The sequence below is a fragment of the Lepisosteus oculatus genome, chromosome 6 (genome assembly GCF_040954835.1).
Source record: "Lepisosteus oculatus isolate fLepOcu1 chromosome 6, fLepOcu1.hap2, whole genome shotgun sequence".
NCBI lineage: Eukaryota > Metazoa > Chordata > Actinopteri > Semionotiformes > Lepisosteidae > Lepisosteus > Lepisosteus oculatus.
In genome coordinates this window covers 5840840-5854294 of record NC_090701.1, presented here as the reverse complement: position 1 = coordinate 5854294, position 13455 = coordinate 5840840, and the positions used below count along the sequence as shown (strand labels likewise).

The window sequence follows — 13455 nt, the reverse complement described above, 5'->3', positions numbered from 1 at the left end:
GATTCAGAAAAACATGCACATGGTATCAAAGGATATTCCTAATGATTTTTATTTTTTTTACCATTATACTGTAGCTTCATCCAGAATAGTTGAGCTCAGAAGCGAATCTTCATAAGCAGGGCATTGGAAACAAATTAAAATAAGGATGAAATTATAAATCAGAATAGAGGGCCTGAAGCCAGCATGCCTCGCAAGCACGTTTCTGTCTGAGGCTTCAAAAACTCATGTTTTTAAAGTCATGTTTTTATGTTGTTGTATATTAGAATTACAATAATGTTTTATGAAAATCACATAATTCGCACTCTGTAAAAATCTTTACATTATAGTAAATAGCATTTGTCGAAATTTAAATGTTCCAAAAAGATTTCTGTCAAATTCCTGTGTTTCAGGGTCAGAAAAACCCAAGAAAATCCTAGAGTATGTGATAATCAGTTCAATAATCACCTTTGTAAGCCCAAAACACTCTTATTATAAGAGAAAATGTGCAATGCACTATTTGTATGCTTTTTGGATCTTTTTAATAATTGTAATCAACACAGTCAATGAAAATTGTTCCTGTGCCTATTTATCATAAACATACAAGTGCTTTATTTCGGATGAGATGGAAGCAATATAAAATATATTACTTTTTATTTAAAAGTTAGTTAAAGGAACAGGTTTCAGTGCCTTAAAAAGAAAAGATTCATATTCCTCATTTCCTCTGTAAGGACAATGGAAGCAGGACTGGCTGACTTACAGGAAATAAATAAATTCCTGAGGTTCAATTTCACTTCAATTCAATGTATTTTATATAGCACCTTTCACAACAAGGTTGCCTCAAGGCACTTAACAAAGCTGTGTGACAATACGTGACATTACAATACAGAAAGAGAAAAAGCCAGAAGACAACTGAGGAGAGGAGCCAAAAACTCCTCTGTAAGGAGAAAAAAAACCTCTAGGGATCCAAAGTCAACTGGCCCAACCCCTCTGGGCATGCTACTGTATCATTATACAATTTTAAAAAAGTACTAAATGTGGAGTATTAAGCCTTCCAATCATGTCCTTCTGTGTGCACATACTGTACTCCATTCAGTTCTCTGTAGACCAGCAAATCCTCCTAAACGATAGCTGTATTCGCTGTGTCCCTCTTGGATCCATGGCAGTGATGCAGCATCCAACTCAGAGGGTGCCCAACCCAGGCACCATCCAGACATGTGGGGAGGAGAATAGGATAGTTTGGTCAGAACAGATGTATCTGCACCAGCAGCCATACAGTAGTTGCAACGAGCTATGATGTACTGTAAGGTGTGAGTAGGCTAGGCTGAAGTAGTAGGTTTTCAGTCTGGATTTAAATCCTGAGATTGACTCGGCATCCCATACGTAGGCTGGAAGACTATTCCATACACTAGGGGGTGCTGTAGCTAAAGGCTAAACCACCAGCTGTTTTTTTTATTAATATGTGGAATAAGAAGAAGACCTGTGTTCTGTGATCTAAGTGGGCAACTTGGATTGTATACTGTACATTAATCAGCTCCATTAAATAGACAGATGCCTGACCTCTGAGAGCCTTATAAGTAAAAGAATAGAAGCCAATGAAGAGAACTAAGTATAGGTGTTGTCGTACTTTCTACTCATGGTAACAATTCTAGCTGCTGTGTTTTGAATTGCTGTAAGATGTTGAAGGTGCGATAGGTGCTCCCTGATAGTAGGGCACTACAGTAGTTTAATCTGCTGTATACAAAAGCATGTATTAGTTTCTTTGTGTCTTGGGTGGAGAGAAAATACCTTAGTTTTGCAATATGTCTTAACTGTAGAAAGCACGCCTTCGATACTGCATTAACATGAGAGTTAATGGAGAGCCTTGTGTCTAAGATGACGCCTAAGTTACAGTACATGCCGAATCTTTGAGGCAAAATTTTAAGCCCTCAGAGTTGAGTGCTGAAGTTGTAGCAGTTTTATCAGAGTTGAGTGACAAAATATTTTCACACATCCAAGATTTTACTTTATTAATGCAATTAATGATATTCATCCCATTCATTACAAACATATCTGTACAGTGGCAACACGAGGGAAAGGGCTTGTAGGGTATTATTGTGGAACTGCAGCTGTTATTTTTTGCTTAAGCACTTAATGTCAAATATAATGATGCTCTTGGTTTCACTATGTCTATCTGCTGTCCTTTTTTTTATTCCTCCTCTCTGTTACATATGCTTCTGTACAGCACTTCACTGCAGGTTTCCTGAAAAGCTCTTATGAAATGAAAGTTATTTATTCTCTTTTTACCTTCACTAATTTTGCCAATGCCTGGTCTCTGTGCAGAGATCATAGGTAACAGTGGGATATGCTGGCAAGAGAAAAAACGTCAGTTAAATGATTTAAGAAACAAACATCTGCTGGATTTTCTTTTGAGAAGGTCAGCAGATCAATAATGTATGCTGAATATTTGAGAACATCTCTTCAAAAACATTTATCAACAGATGACTAAAAGGTGCGTTTGTCCTTGAGGAATTAGCCCACACCACCTATTTCATTTTTATTTTGTTGATTGTACCCTTTTCTTTCAATAATCTAGCTCTGTGTTTTCATCCAGGCTGTTACTCTATATAGTCAATTGAGATTAAGAAGGTTGTGGTGGTATTCACACAGCATAATGTGCAATCGTATTGAAGCAGAAAACAAATCACTATATCAGGAGAAATATTTACACTTTCCACTGACATTCAAAGATCAATTTCATCTAGTCCCTTCAACAAAATTATAATATACCCATAGTCAGTCTATAGCTTTTACAGTGTAACAGACGTGCTAGTACAATGCGTTCATTTATGCTACAAATTTCTAGTAGAATAAATCCAAATTAATATTAAAATAATATAAGTTATTGAGAAAATGCAGCAAAAGTAAAAAATGCATCTATCCAATGATAACAAAGCAAATATGTATTTAATAAGTTGAAGTTTGTTCATTTTCTTATATGCAGCAAATATCTATTCGGAAACTTTAACAATAATCTGACATTGCCAGGACTTCCAGGATGTTGTGCTCAGAACTCTTCTGGTATATTCCTGCGAATGATGAAGCTGTTGTAAAAATATACTGAAGCTTAATGCAACCTAAATACATACAGTTAAGTTAATGTTTTACAGGTGATTAGTAAAGCACTCTCCTTAATAGCTTCCATGAAAATGATATTCTCTTACATATGTGTGTCATCAGTTTTAGAAATGTTATTTTGTATTGCATTGATAAAATTACTTTTTCACTGGGGTTACATCATGTTACACAAAGTTATTTTTGTCTTTTGCATACCGTTAGCATAGAAGGCAGAAGAGCCGCAGGTACTGTATTAGAAGCACTTAAGTTGAACAAATATCCAACACCTAATGTTCTTCTGCCAACAGTGCTGAAATAGTTAACTCATTTTAATCGATGCAAATTACCTTTCTTAAAATTCAGTCCAAATAATGACTAGAAGCTCTTTACACAGTATTAAAGTTATACAGTGCATATTACTAAGTTTGCTTAGGTAAGAGTTGTTAACCAACCATGTTTGTGTCTTAAAAATATTTTTGAAATTTAAAGTCAAACACATTTGTTTTTCAATGAGCATATAAAGTATTTCAAGATCCTTTCATTTTTCCTGACAGTAGAAATTGAATAAATTAGCCAAGGTATACTTTTTACAAAGTCTGTTCCTTCTAAAACTTTCCCTCAATGAAAAGTATTTTTCTACTTTTTCAATGTTTCTCATTATACCACAAGATTAAAATTTGTAAGCTGCTTACTCTATGTACATACAATACTGTCAATACACATGAACTTTAGTTAATGTACTGTACTTGTTGTAGCAATCATGTCTTTGTCCTAAATGGGGTTATTGTGTAATATATTAAATGCATTCAGGAGATTTATTTCATCACATACCATGTACAGTACCAAAGGTGTGTTCGGTTCACCACATAAAAAACATTGATTTTCATATTTTGATTCCATGCAGATTGACTAGAATTCTTTGGTTCTTTCTGTATAATACATGTATAATACATTCTCTGACAGAATTTCTTTTATGCCTTTACATCCCAAACAGGCCAGTTTTCCGCTTCTGAAAACCAATATGAAATATTGAAAACTCATCAGAACGGATTTTGATTTTGATTTCGGAGCTTCAGCTAATGTGACCTAAAGACTTTTTTTCACACCTTTGACAAAATGACTCTTAGTCAGCTGCTCCCAATCTGTCCATCTGTGTGGCTGTGCTGGATTCACTTGCTACTGGTTAGACAGAAACTGGGGCTTTTTGGGCACACAAGTTCTTCAAAGTTATTATGAATTGTTATGTACAGTATAAGCAATAATCACCTAAATAGAGGAAATGGTTAAAAAATCACTGAAAAAATTAATTAAAAATGGATACGTGTCACGGGGATAATTTGCCTTTATGAGCACTTAAACATGCCTTGGCCTCTAGGACTCATGATATTATTGGATTAAAGGGCCCATTAAGACTGTGACAGGAGTTGGCCTATTGGAATTTACTGCTGTTTGGAGATGCTACAGTGTGTGTTTTGAGACCAGCTGGAAGGATGCCTGAGAAACAGCAACTGAATCCCAGCTGGGAGCCAGGCTGCACATATCGCAGGTGGAGGCCATTCCTAATGGGATTATTAGATTAACAGACACATTAAGAGGAACTCACTGTTGTGGATTTAAGATAAGATGGAAAATTCTGCTCGGTTACCTGCCTTGTTGTTGCCCCAGTGATGATGAGCTGAGGCTGATTGCTCGGTTGTTGAACTTGTGCAGGTTCCAGCAAGCCCCTGGTCAAATTAAAATTCTGAAAACGCGGACCACGATCAACCTGGGTTGAATCAGCTCAGTGGGTTTTAAACACTGTATGTAAACTAAATGATATCATCCTCTGGAGTGTGAAGATTCACCTGACAGCACGTTTGCTCGGTGGCATTCGTCACAGTGATTCGAACAGAGATTAAATGCCATTTTCGTTTCTAAATGACTGTCTTTCAACAGAATAAAGACCCTTTTAATAACACTGGAAGAAGAACGCAAACATTGAGAAATTTTTCTTCCTCTTAATTTATATAATGAGGGACTATTCAATTTGAGCCCATCACAGTGGCCTATGCGGTTAGTGGCCAATGTTTTAATTGCATTATTGCTACAATGAATTGTGAATTAGACAGTGGAATACATATCTCCTCCCATGGAGAATGTTCATATATCATCTGATGATGTGGGTTTGGGTGTAGCAATGCACTGAAAGTTGAATATGGAACTGAAATTGAAACTAAAGCATGTACACCTGAACATGTGACATAAATAGTTACAAATGGGGGGTTACAAAAATAGAAAAGATCAGGAACTGACCATGCAGATTAGTCAGTAATAAAATAAATATAACCTCCTACTTGTAAATGATTTCTCCAATGATATACCTGGCACAGCTTTGGTGAAAAGATACATAATTTAGACACACTTGGTTATAAAAATGTATAAAATGTTACTAACAATGACAGTGACACACACTACACTACATACAACATTAACTTACAGCACACAAGTTACTGTATTTACAAGCTTAGAGACCAGGCATTTCTAAACCACCCAGAAACACCAGGCTATTACCAGGTACTTGAATTGACTTCTTAAATAATGCCTACAGAGACCAAAGAAGAGATAAACTGCCTTCTAAACTAAACTGAATAACACTTATTATTAAATCACTGATGCTGATGCACATGCTGATGCCACAAAACAAATGGGACCTATCTCCCTATTCTAAAATGCACCACTAAGCAGGAGAGGCAGTATTAAACGAAGGGATTCTTCATTCAGAAACTCAAAGTTCCCTAAAAGCTACAGAACAGCGAGCTCTCTTAGCAAGGTTCAATTACTGAGCTCCAATCGGGTGTTTTAGGATGATCTTGAAGAAGAGACTCTCGTCTGGCACCAGCTTCAAGGTCTGTTTCTGTCTCCTGTCTCTCATATCATCTGACCTTCTTTTCTATCATTTTCCGCCCCCTGATCTGATCATATATGGTGTGTTTCTGGACTGTTGATTGACACTTATTCATTTACCCACAACTTAATTAACTACGATAAACCAAGGTTAACTTAACGATTGCTTTGATCACAGACTCTGGACCCCCTACATCTCAGCAAACATCCCCTCTGCTTTAAAACTGGAAATGTTACACACATTCACTAGATTCTTAGACATCTCCATTGTCATTTACCTCAGCCTGTAACAATATTATGCCTGGAATTCTATCCCCATTTTCCGATCAGACCTTTCCAATTTTCAACATGGCACCTTATCGTGCAGTTCACAGTGCCATCAGCGGCCAGCGAACACGGAGCAGTTTTCATCACTCATAGGTCACATGCCACAATATTACAACAAAAAGGCATTAAGCGGAGGTGATGCAGCAGCAGACGCTCAAAAAGCACATCTTCATCACTTGGGTGTTGTGAGCTGGAAGCCTAGCATACACAAAACATACCACATCTTCATCCACAGGTTCTTCATAAGGAACTCCATGCAGTCTGAGCCAAGGGTAATCTGTGAAAGCAGTTTTCATTCAATGATGCCTGTCTCACCCAAAAATTGTTTTGCTGCCTCACAGCAGGCAATCTTTTCATTTTTCATTGTAGAGTGACACTCAGGGCCATAATTTCACATTTCATTTAAGTAAAGTCAGGAAAACAGGAAATAGTTTCAACACATGCTGTTCTTCTGACTGAAGTAATTCAGCTTCAGGTTTGGTTGGGCTGAATGTCCTGGATAGTCACAAAAGGAAAACCACATGTTCTGACAAAAGTTTTTTTGCGCCAAAACATATAACAACATATAATAAATTCTGACGAATTAGAGAGTGTGTGTACTGTACCTGCTTACCTTATTGTTTTGATGGGTGCTTGCTGGCCAACACCTCCATAATATTGGGTGTGCATTCTTTTTTGAAAAGAGTGTCAGATAATCTTCTTGGAGACATGATAATGAAGAAAGACAGGATACATGATGGGTGGCATGCAAGCATAAAATCTCTCCAGGAATCCTGGCCTATCACTGGAAATGTACATGGGGGCAGATTTCAATCCAGTACCCAAAACTTTTCACACTTAGCCAGCACATGTAGAGAACCATTTAATCAACTCTTTAAATGATAGAAGTGGGTAAGTCTTGCATTAGAATAAAATGTGCTTTAATTAAGATACATTCTCTGTAAGAAGGAAAACATTAAGTGACTGAAATCAGTTCTTCACTACACACTCTTGTTTGAACATTAGAGAGTTGATAATAAAGGACTGTGTGGTTTTGCAATCATGTTAGGCATTTTCCTTTTCTCTGTGGTTCAGAGAAAGATGTTATTTCCTTGCGAGTTGTCAAACATTGCATTTATGCAGAAGTGTGTGGTACTGTAAATGTAACAGGTAACTAGAACTATTACAGAATTTGCTCTGAATCTCTAAGATATACTGTAGCTGTTCTTTTAGGTGGAAGAATAGTGTTTCTTTTGAAAGCACTTTGCCAAAAGACAATCTAACCACCCTTTATAGTTCTGCTGTGAATGACTACTGTACATGGACTACAAAATTCTGATTATGTACAGAATTTTATCACCAAACATGAATTAAGGACACACAGAAAAATACCATAAAGAGAAGTGGGACAGTGTACAGTATATACTGAAAGGGTGAATCACACAAAAATGGCAGTTGTTTTTGCAGTGAAAATTTCTGTCAAGTGAAACAGAGTCTTCAGGGTTGGAAGAAAAAAATGTTTTGATTGCTATTGTAAAATGTCTGGAGCTTCACACAATTAATAACTAATGTTTCTGCACTGACTTATTTTACTACAGACATAACTTACTTAATGCCAGAACAGGGGTTATATATGTAGAGTCAATCAGAACACTTACATAAAAAATCTTTTAAATATTATATTTAAGTTGCATAATCAAATAATTAATCAACTGTATACCATATATGCTGATCAGACCATTTCACATTTAATTATCCCAGGTCTGTATGTACAGTATGAATATATGAAATTGCACAGTTACTCTAAGTACAGTAGGTGACAATCAAAATGTAAGGATAAATATCAAAATCCATATGCACCAGTTGTTACAATTATGGATAACAGTGTCTGAGCTGGCCACTATTAGCAATTTTCTGAACTGTCAGAAAATAAAAAAGTTACATTTTTCTTCATTCTCTTTTTGATTAAAGAACGAGGCTGTTTTCTGAGATGACATCTCCGTTTCTGACATTTAACCTGCTTACCATCTTACAGGTTTTTCGATTGTCCTTTTAGGTTGCGGTGCCTGGTGAAGCAGTTAGAAAGAGGAGAGGCATCGGTCGTTGACCTTAAAAAGAACTTGGAGTATGCAGCTTCTGTGCTGGAGTCTGTGTATATCGAGGAAACCAGGTACTGTATGTCCATTCAAACAGATGCAGCCGGTGTCTTAAATGGAAGGGAACCGACATTCAAAACTGTTGCTTATTCATGTAGGTTCTCGTGATGAGAGTTCATGAAGCTCTCTGATACATGCAAGGATCTTTGGACAACAGCATGTACTGTCGTGGTCACTGTTAAAACAATTTAATGCTTTACTTATTTTCAAATTGACTTTTTCATGCCAGCCCCAATGCAGTGTCTGGTGTAATGTGAAAATTTGTCCTTATACAGTAGCACTTTCTCCTTGTCTTTCTCTTATCGGCCTCTTATAAAAGTACGGCACTTAAATGTCTTATTGAGACACTCTGTATAAACAACCTTTTTGCAGGCAGTGAGTCACCCAGGCTAATGTGATTTAGAGCACTTGTATTAAGGAAATAATCTAATAAATAAAAGGTCTCACCTTGTCTTTAGGCAGCTGGAATGCAGAAAATGTCACTGTCCCAACACACAGCATTTCTATGACAAAGAATGTGCCAAAATCATTTACGTAGGGCCGCAAACACTTTGTTAGAGGTTAAATTAGTGACAATGTGATTAGTTCACATGAATGTAAATACTGTAAATTGATCATATTCTGAAATAATACATTGACAGTTAGGTCTTTGTTTTTTAATTCCACATCATCATAATTTCCTGTACTGTGCCACATTTAACACTTTCAGTTTAACAATGCATATTATACTATAAAATCACAAACTGCCAAAGAAGTAAAAAGAGCAAAAATGAAGTGTGCTTTCTTGCCTCCCAGTATTTATTCTACCTCTTTTCCTCTCCTTATCACTGATGAAGATGATTTTTTTATAATGTACATAACCATGGAAAAACAAAATAGCAGACTAAGAGAAAGAAAAAAACTGAATTGTATTTCTGCTGTACACTGACAATGCAGCACAAGAGAATTTACTTCCTTTATACCTTAAAATTGCATTATGGAGCACTTAAGTAATGAACAGTTGTATTATCGGAACAGATAATAAGATGCTATACCTTATAATTTTAATTGAACAGTTTTAGAATTAGGGTTGAGTCATGTCTTTTGGTTAGGACTGAAATAATTCAGTACTCAGTTGTACTTTTCTGCATAGTTCCTGTGCTCAACTCAAAGGGAAGCAATGGCTTACTCTTCTTTTGCTAATGTCTGAAAGTATTTAGTAGACTTTTAAAATTTCTGGGAAACATTACATTTAATTTTTACCCCCAAACATGAAACTGACGATCACCACATTTCTGCTCAGCCCTACTTCCAACCCCAACTTTTAACATTTGAGAACTACGGCCATCAACCAGTAACCTGGCATCCAAATGTAAACCATTTTGCTATCCTTGATATTTTCTTCTAGACGCCTTGTGGACACTGAAGATGAGCTCAGCGACATCCAGTCAGACTCGGTGCCCTCAGAGGTGCGGGACTGGCTGGCCTCCACCTTCACGAGACAGATGGGGATGATGCTCAAAAGAACAGAGGAAAAGCCCAGATTCCGGAGCATTGTTCATGCAGTGCAGGCTGGGATTTTCGTAGAAAGGTAAAAGTATAGGATGCTGGATCTGCAAGAATGCATGTGAAAAACAATATAGTAACACATGAAGAGTTCTGGAAAGTACTGTACATGGACAATGTACTTAACATCTAGCCATGTTCAATCCCTGCCCAACACACTGATCGGTTTTAAAACATACTTTAGTTCAGTAATATGCGTAAATATAACCCTCTTGGAATAAATATTCCAAGAATGAGCCAGGAATTTGAAGAAAATGGCATGTTATTCTCTTGAAAGCCACAATTACATTACGTTATACACATTAGGTGATTACAAGGGAAAATTCACAAGTGGCACATGCTATTTTGATACACCATCAGTTTATCCAGAAATCTTTATTCAAATAAAACAAACTAAATTTAAGTTTCTCCAGAAAAGGCTGTAGAGCAATATACCATTTTGGAATGACATCGTGACTAAGAACAATACCTTTTCTTTGGTTTTCTTTTGATATTGTGCCATGATACTGTGCGTTTGATTCATGTTTCTCTCTGTAATCAAACAGACCTGCAAACCTTATATTTGCTGCTCTTACAGTATGTGCCACATGGTAACTCCATGACACACACAAACTCAGAGGACTCAGAAGACCAAAAACTATGTTTATTTTGTACAACGTGAGCAAAAAAACAGAGAAAATACAAGTCTAGATCATCCCCAATACATACTGAGAATACAAAATTACTTAAAGAGATCTTTTAAAAAGACATTGTAAGTGAAACATATGCTGAAATGTCCCCAGGTGTATAAAACTACATTCTTATGGGAATCCTGAGTATCTGAAAGAGTGCAGTTTTCTTTGAGCCTCAGTTATGTCTAGTTCAATTTGACCAAAATTCCCCTGAGCCGTGACACACAACTATGCTGCCGAGGCACAATTTGGATTCATCAGCTGGATGTCCCTTGGCAAAATGGATACCAGTGGACTTGCAAAGGTAAGGACAAGTTGCTCTTCCAGTCAGCTGTAGCTCTCTAAGACACAGTGGAGCAGGCAATGTCACAAAAAACAAACGTCTTGATGGAGGTGTGCATCACTGCTCATCTCCATTCTCCCCATGCAGTGTGGGAACAGCTGCTGAGAACTGAGACTTAAGAGAAAGCTGAATTCCAAGTGCTGTGGGAACAACACGGATGAAACTTAAGTTCCTTTGGTATCTCTGCTGAAATGATTTTGCTAGCCAAAAGAGTTTAAGTGCTTCCTAAAATGCAGTGCTTTTTTTTTCTCCTCAACAGAATGTATAGACGCACCTCAAACATGGTGGGGCTGAGCTATCCTCCATCAGTGATAGCTGTACTAAAGGTACTAACACAGTCATTTGTATCCTTTATTGACTAATTACAATGGGGTCAACAGAATCTGTTTTGCCAAGCGCTCTGTATCTTGGTCTCCTTATCAGCAGGTCCTTTGAGAAGAAACCCTTCGTTAATGAGAATTTGTCAACAATCAAGGGCTGCACTGAGGCTCTGTAGAGAAGTATTGTCCAGAGCAAAGCTAGTGATACTGCCCTTCTGAAGGGCAGGCATTTAACATTAAAAATGGACTTTACCTTGAAAATCATTCGTTTAAGTTCAATATGTTTTAAATGTCAATACTTTGTGTGCGAGTTTTAATTTGTTAGATGGTCTGTAATTTAAAAATTGCATAAATTCACACACAAGCACATTTGTTTTCATAAAAAAGGGATTTATCTTGAAATAAACAGAGAATGCACATTTCTCTACACAGAGGAAAATCTTTAGCAAGTCTTTTTTAACATCACTATTACAATAAGGTATGAATATCCAAAGCTTTGATGAAATGGGCAGTATGAAAAGGAATCATTTATTTGTATTTAATTTCACAGATGTAAAATTTGCTTTGAAGGATAGCTGAAGAAGGTGTTGATAACTACACTGACTGTACTGGAAGCTGAAAATTAAGCCATTGGAAGTAAAAAAATTACCTTGATAGTTTTCTCAAAACTGTTGCCAGTTTTCATGTTTTGATTTTGAAATCCTTTGGTCAGGTCAAAACAGGGAGATGTGGTGTGGTAAGAGGCAGTCTGTGCTTCCAAAGTTTTCAACATACAGTACAACCTCAGATTCTTTTTGTTTCAGAACATACATTCTGTACTGTATATCTTAACCAGCAAATTCAATTTTTGGTAGCTAAAATGTTTAATATTCTGCACAGTGTTTTTTAAAGGTGTTAAGATTTATTCACCATTGTCTGCAATTCTCCTGTCTGTCTTGCAATTTATAACTGATTCACATATGCACAGCTTTTGCTTAAAAATTGACAGCATGGTGCTTTTCGAGCTCTGCCTTTAAAGTTTTACTCCGCCACCAACCTGCTTGTGATTCTAGCCACTGACACACATACAAGATCTATGCATCTTTATTGCTCACTGAAAATGCCTACAGGGAATTGGCAGTCAACTGTGACAGAGATTGAAGGCGCGAGCAAACTTCCAATTTAAAGATTTAAATCTTTAATGTGCAGTATTTCAAATGTGCATAGCAGTACGTGTTGGAAAAATAGAACTTAGTTTAAGGAAAAACATAATAAATTACAAATGGCTGAGGCCCTTCACCGTGACATTTTATTTCTCCGCATTATTACTGGAGTTTCCTTTTCTGACTTTACCAAGCAAAATATTTTCACAAAAAAGACATTCCACTACAACAAGGTTTTGGCCTTTGGTTGATTTGGCAGAAATCATTTGAGCTAAGCATCTGTCCTCTTCTGGGACTGAGACTGTGGGGATCAGACATTTAATTTAGTTCCCATTATGTTTGTATGTAAACCTCTGAAATCCACAAAAGCTATAAAATAAAACCGAAGGGTAAAGAAAGTACAAGAATGAAGTGGCACATCAGACAAGGATGCATGGACACAGATACTCCCACATTCTTTTCCATTAAGAAGTGCCTCCTGCTCTCACTTATACAGTAAAAGCACTATCATTTCGTTTCCATTGTGTCAGCGTGATGTTTCAATGTTTAATCTGAAGATGTCCATTGTTTTGGCTTCATAATTTTTATCATCAGCAACGTTCTAACAAGGGTCATGATATGACGTCGATCAGTTGGCAGCTTCCACAACACAAGTGACTCATAACCCATTTTGTTAACGGTGATTTGTCATGTGTGTGTTTCACCGTATTATTATAAACCTCACTCTTTCATTCATTCATCTTTCTTCTTCACATTTCTAATCTTCCCAACTCCACATTTCTTCCCAGGATAATGGTTCTGAATCATGTTTTGTCCCACTTTTTGCACTTTGTTTTCGGATTTTCTCTCAGTTTCCTTAATCTTCTGGTGCAAGGTGCAGCCCTCATTCACCACCAACTCTCATGTTAACTCAAGGTACCAACAGCCCCCCTTGCTCTGCCCAGGACCTCCAAAGTTTTGCGTGAGCCCCTTCTGGGCTTGCAGACCTGAATGCAAGAGGAGCTCACATATGTGGCA

At 36.9% G+C, this 13455-nt stretch overlaps 1 protein-coding gene across 7 annotated transcripts in view; it reads left to right on the top strand.

The window, feature by feature from the left end:
- pde1ca (phosphodiesterase 1C, calmodulin-dependent a) overlaps positions 1-13455 on the top strand; it is a 201027-nt gene that overhangs the window by 136131 nt on the left and 51441 nt on the right. For 5 of the 7 annotated variants that reach the window (XM_015354717.2, XM_015354719.2, XM_015354722.2 and 2 more), the window contains 3 exons: positions 8318-8431; positions 9805-9987; positions 11236-11302. In XM_015354717.2, coding sequence (XP_015210203.2) covers positions 8318-8431; positions 9805-9987; positions 11236-11302 — 364 coding nt within the window. Of the gene's footprint in view, positions 1-8296; positions 8432-9804; positions 9988-11235; positions 11303-13455 lie in introns of all 7 variants that reach the window. The other 2 variants (XM_015354720.2, XM_069190923.1) reach the window with 1 other exon arrangement.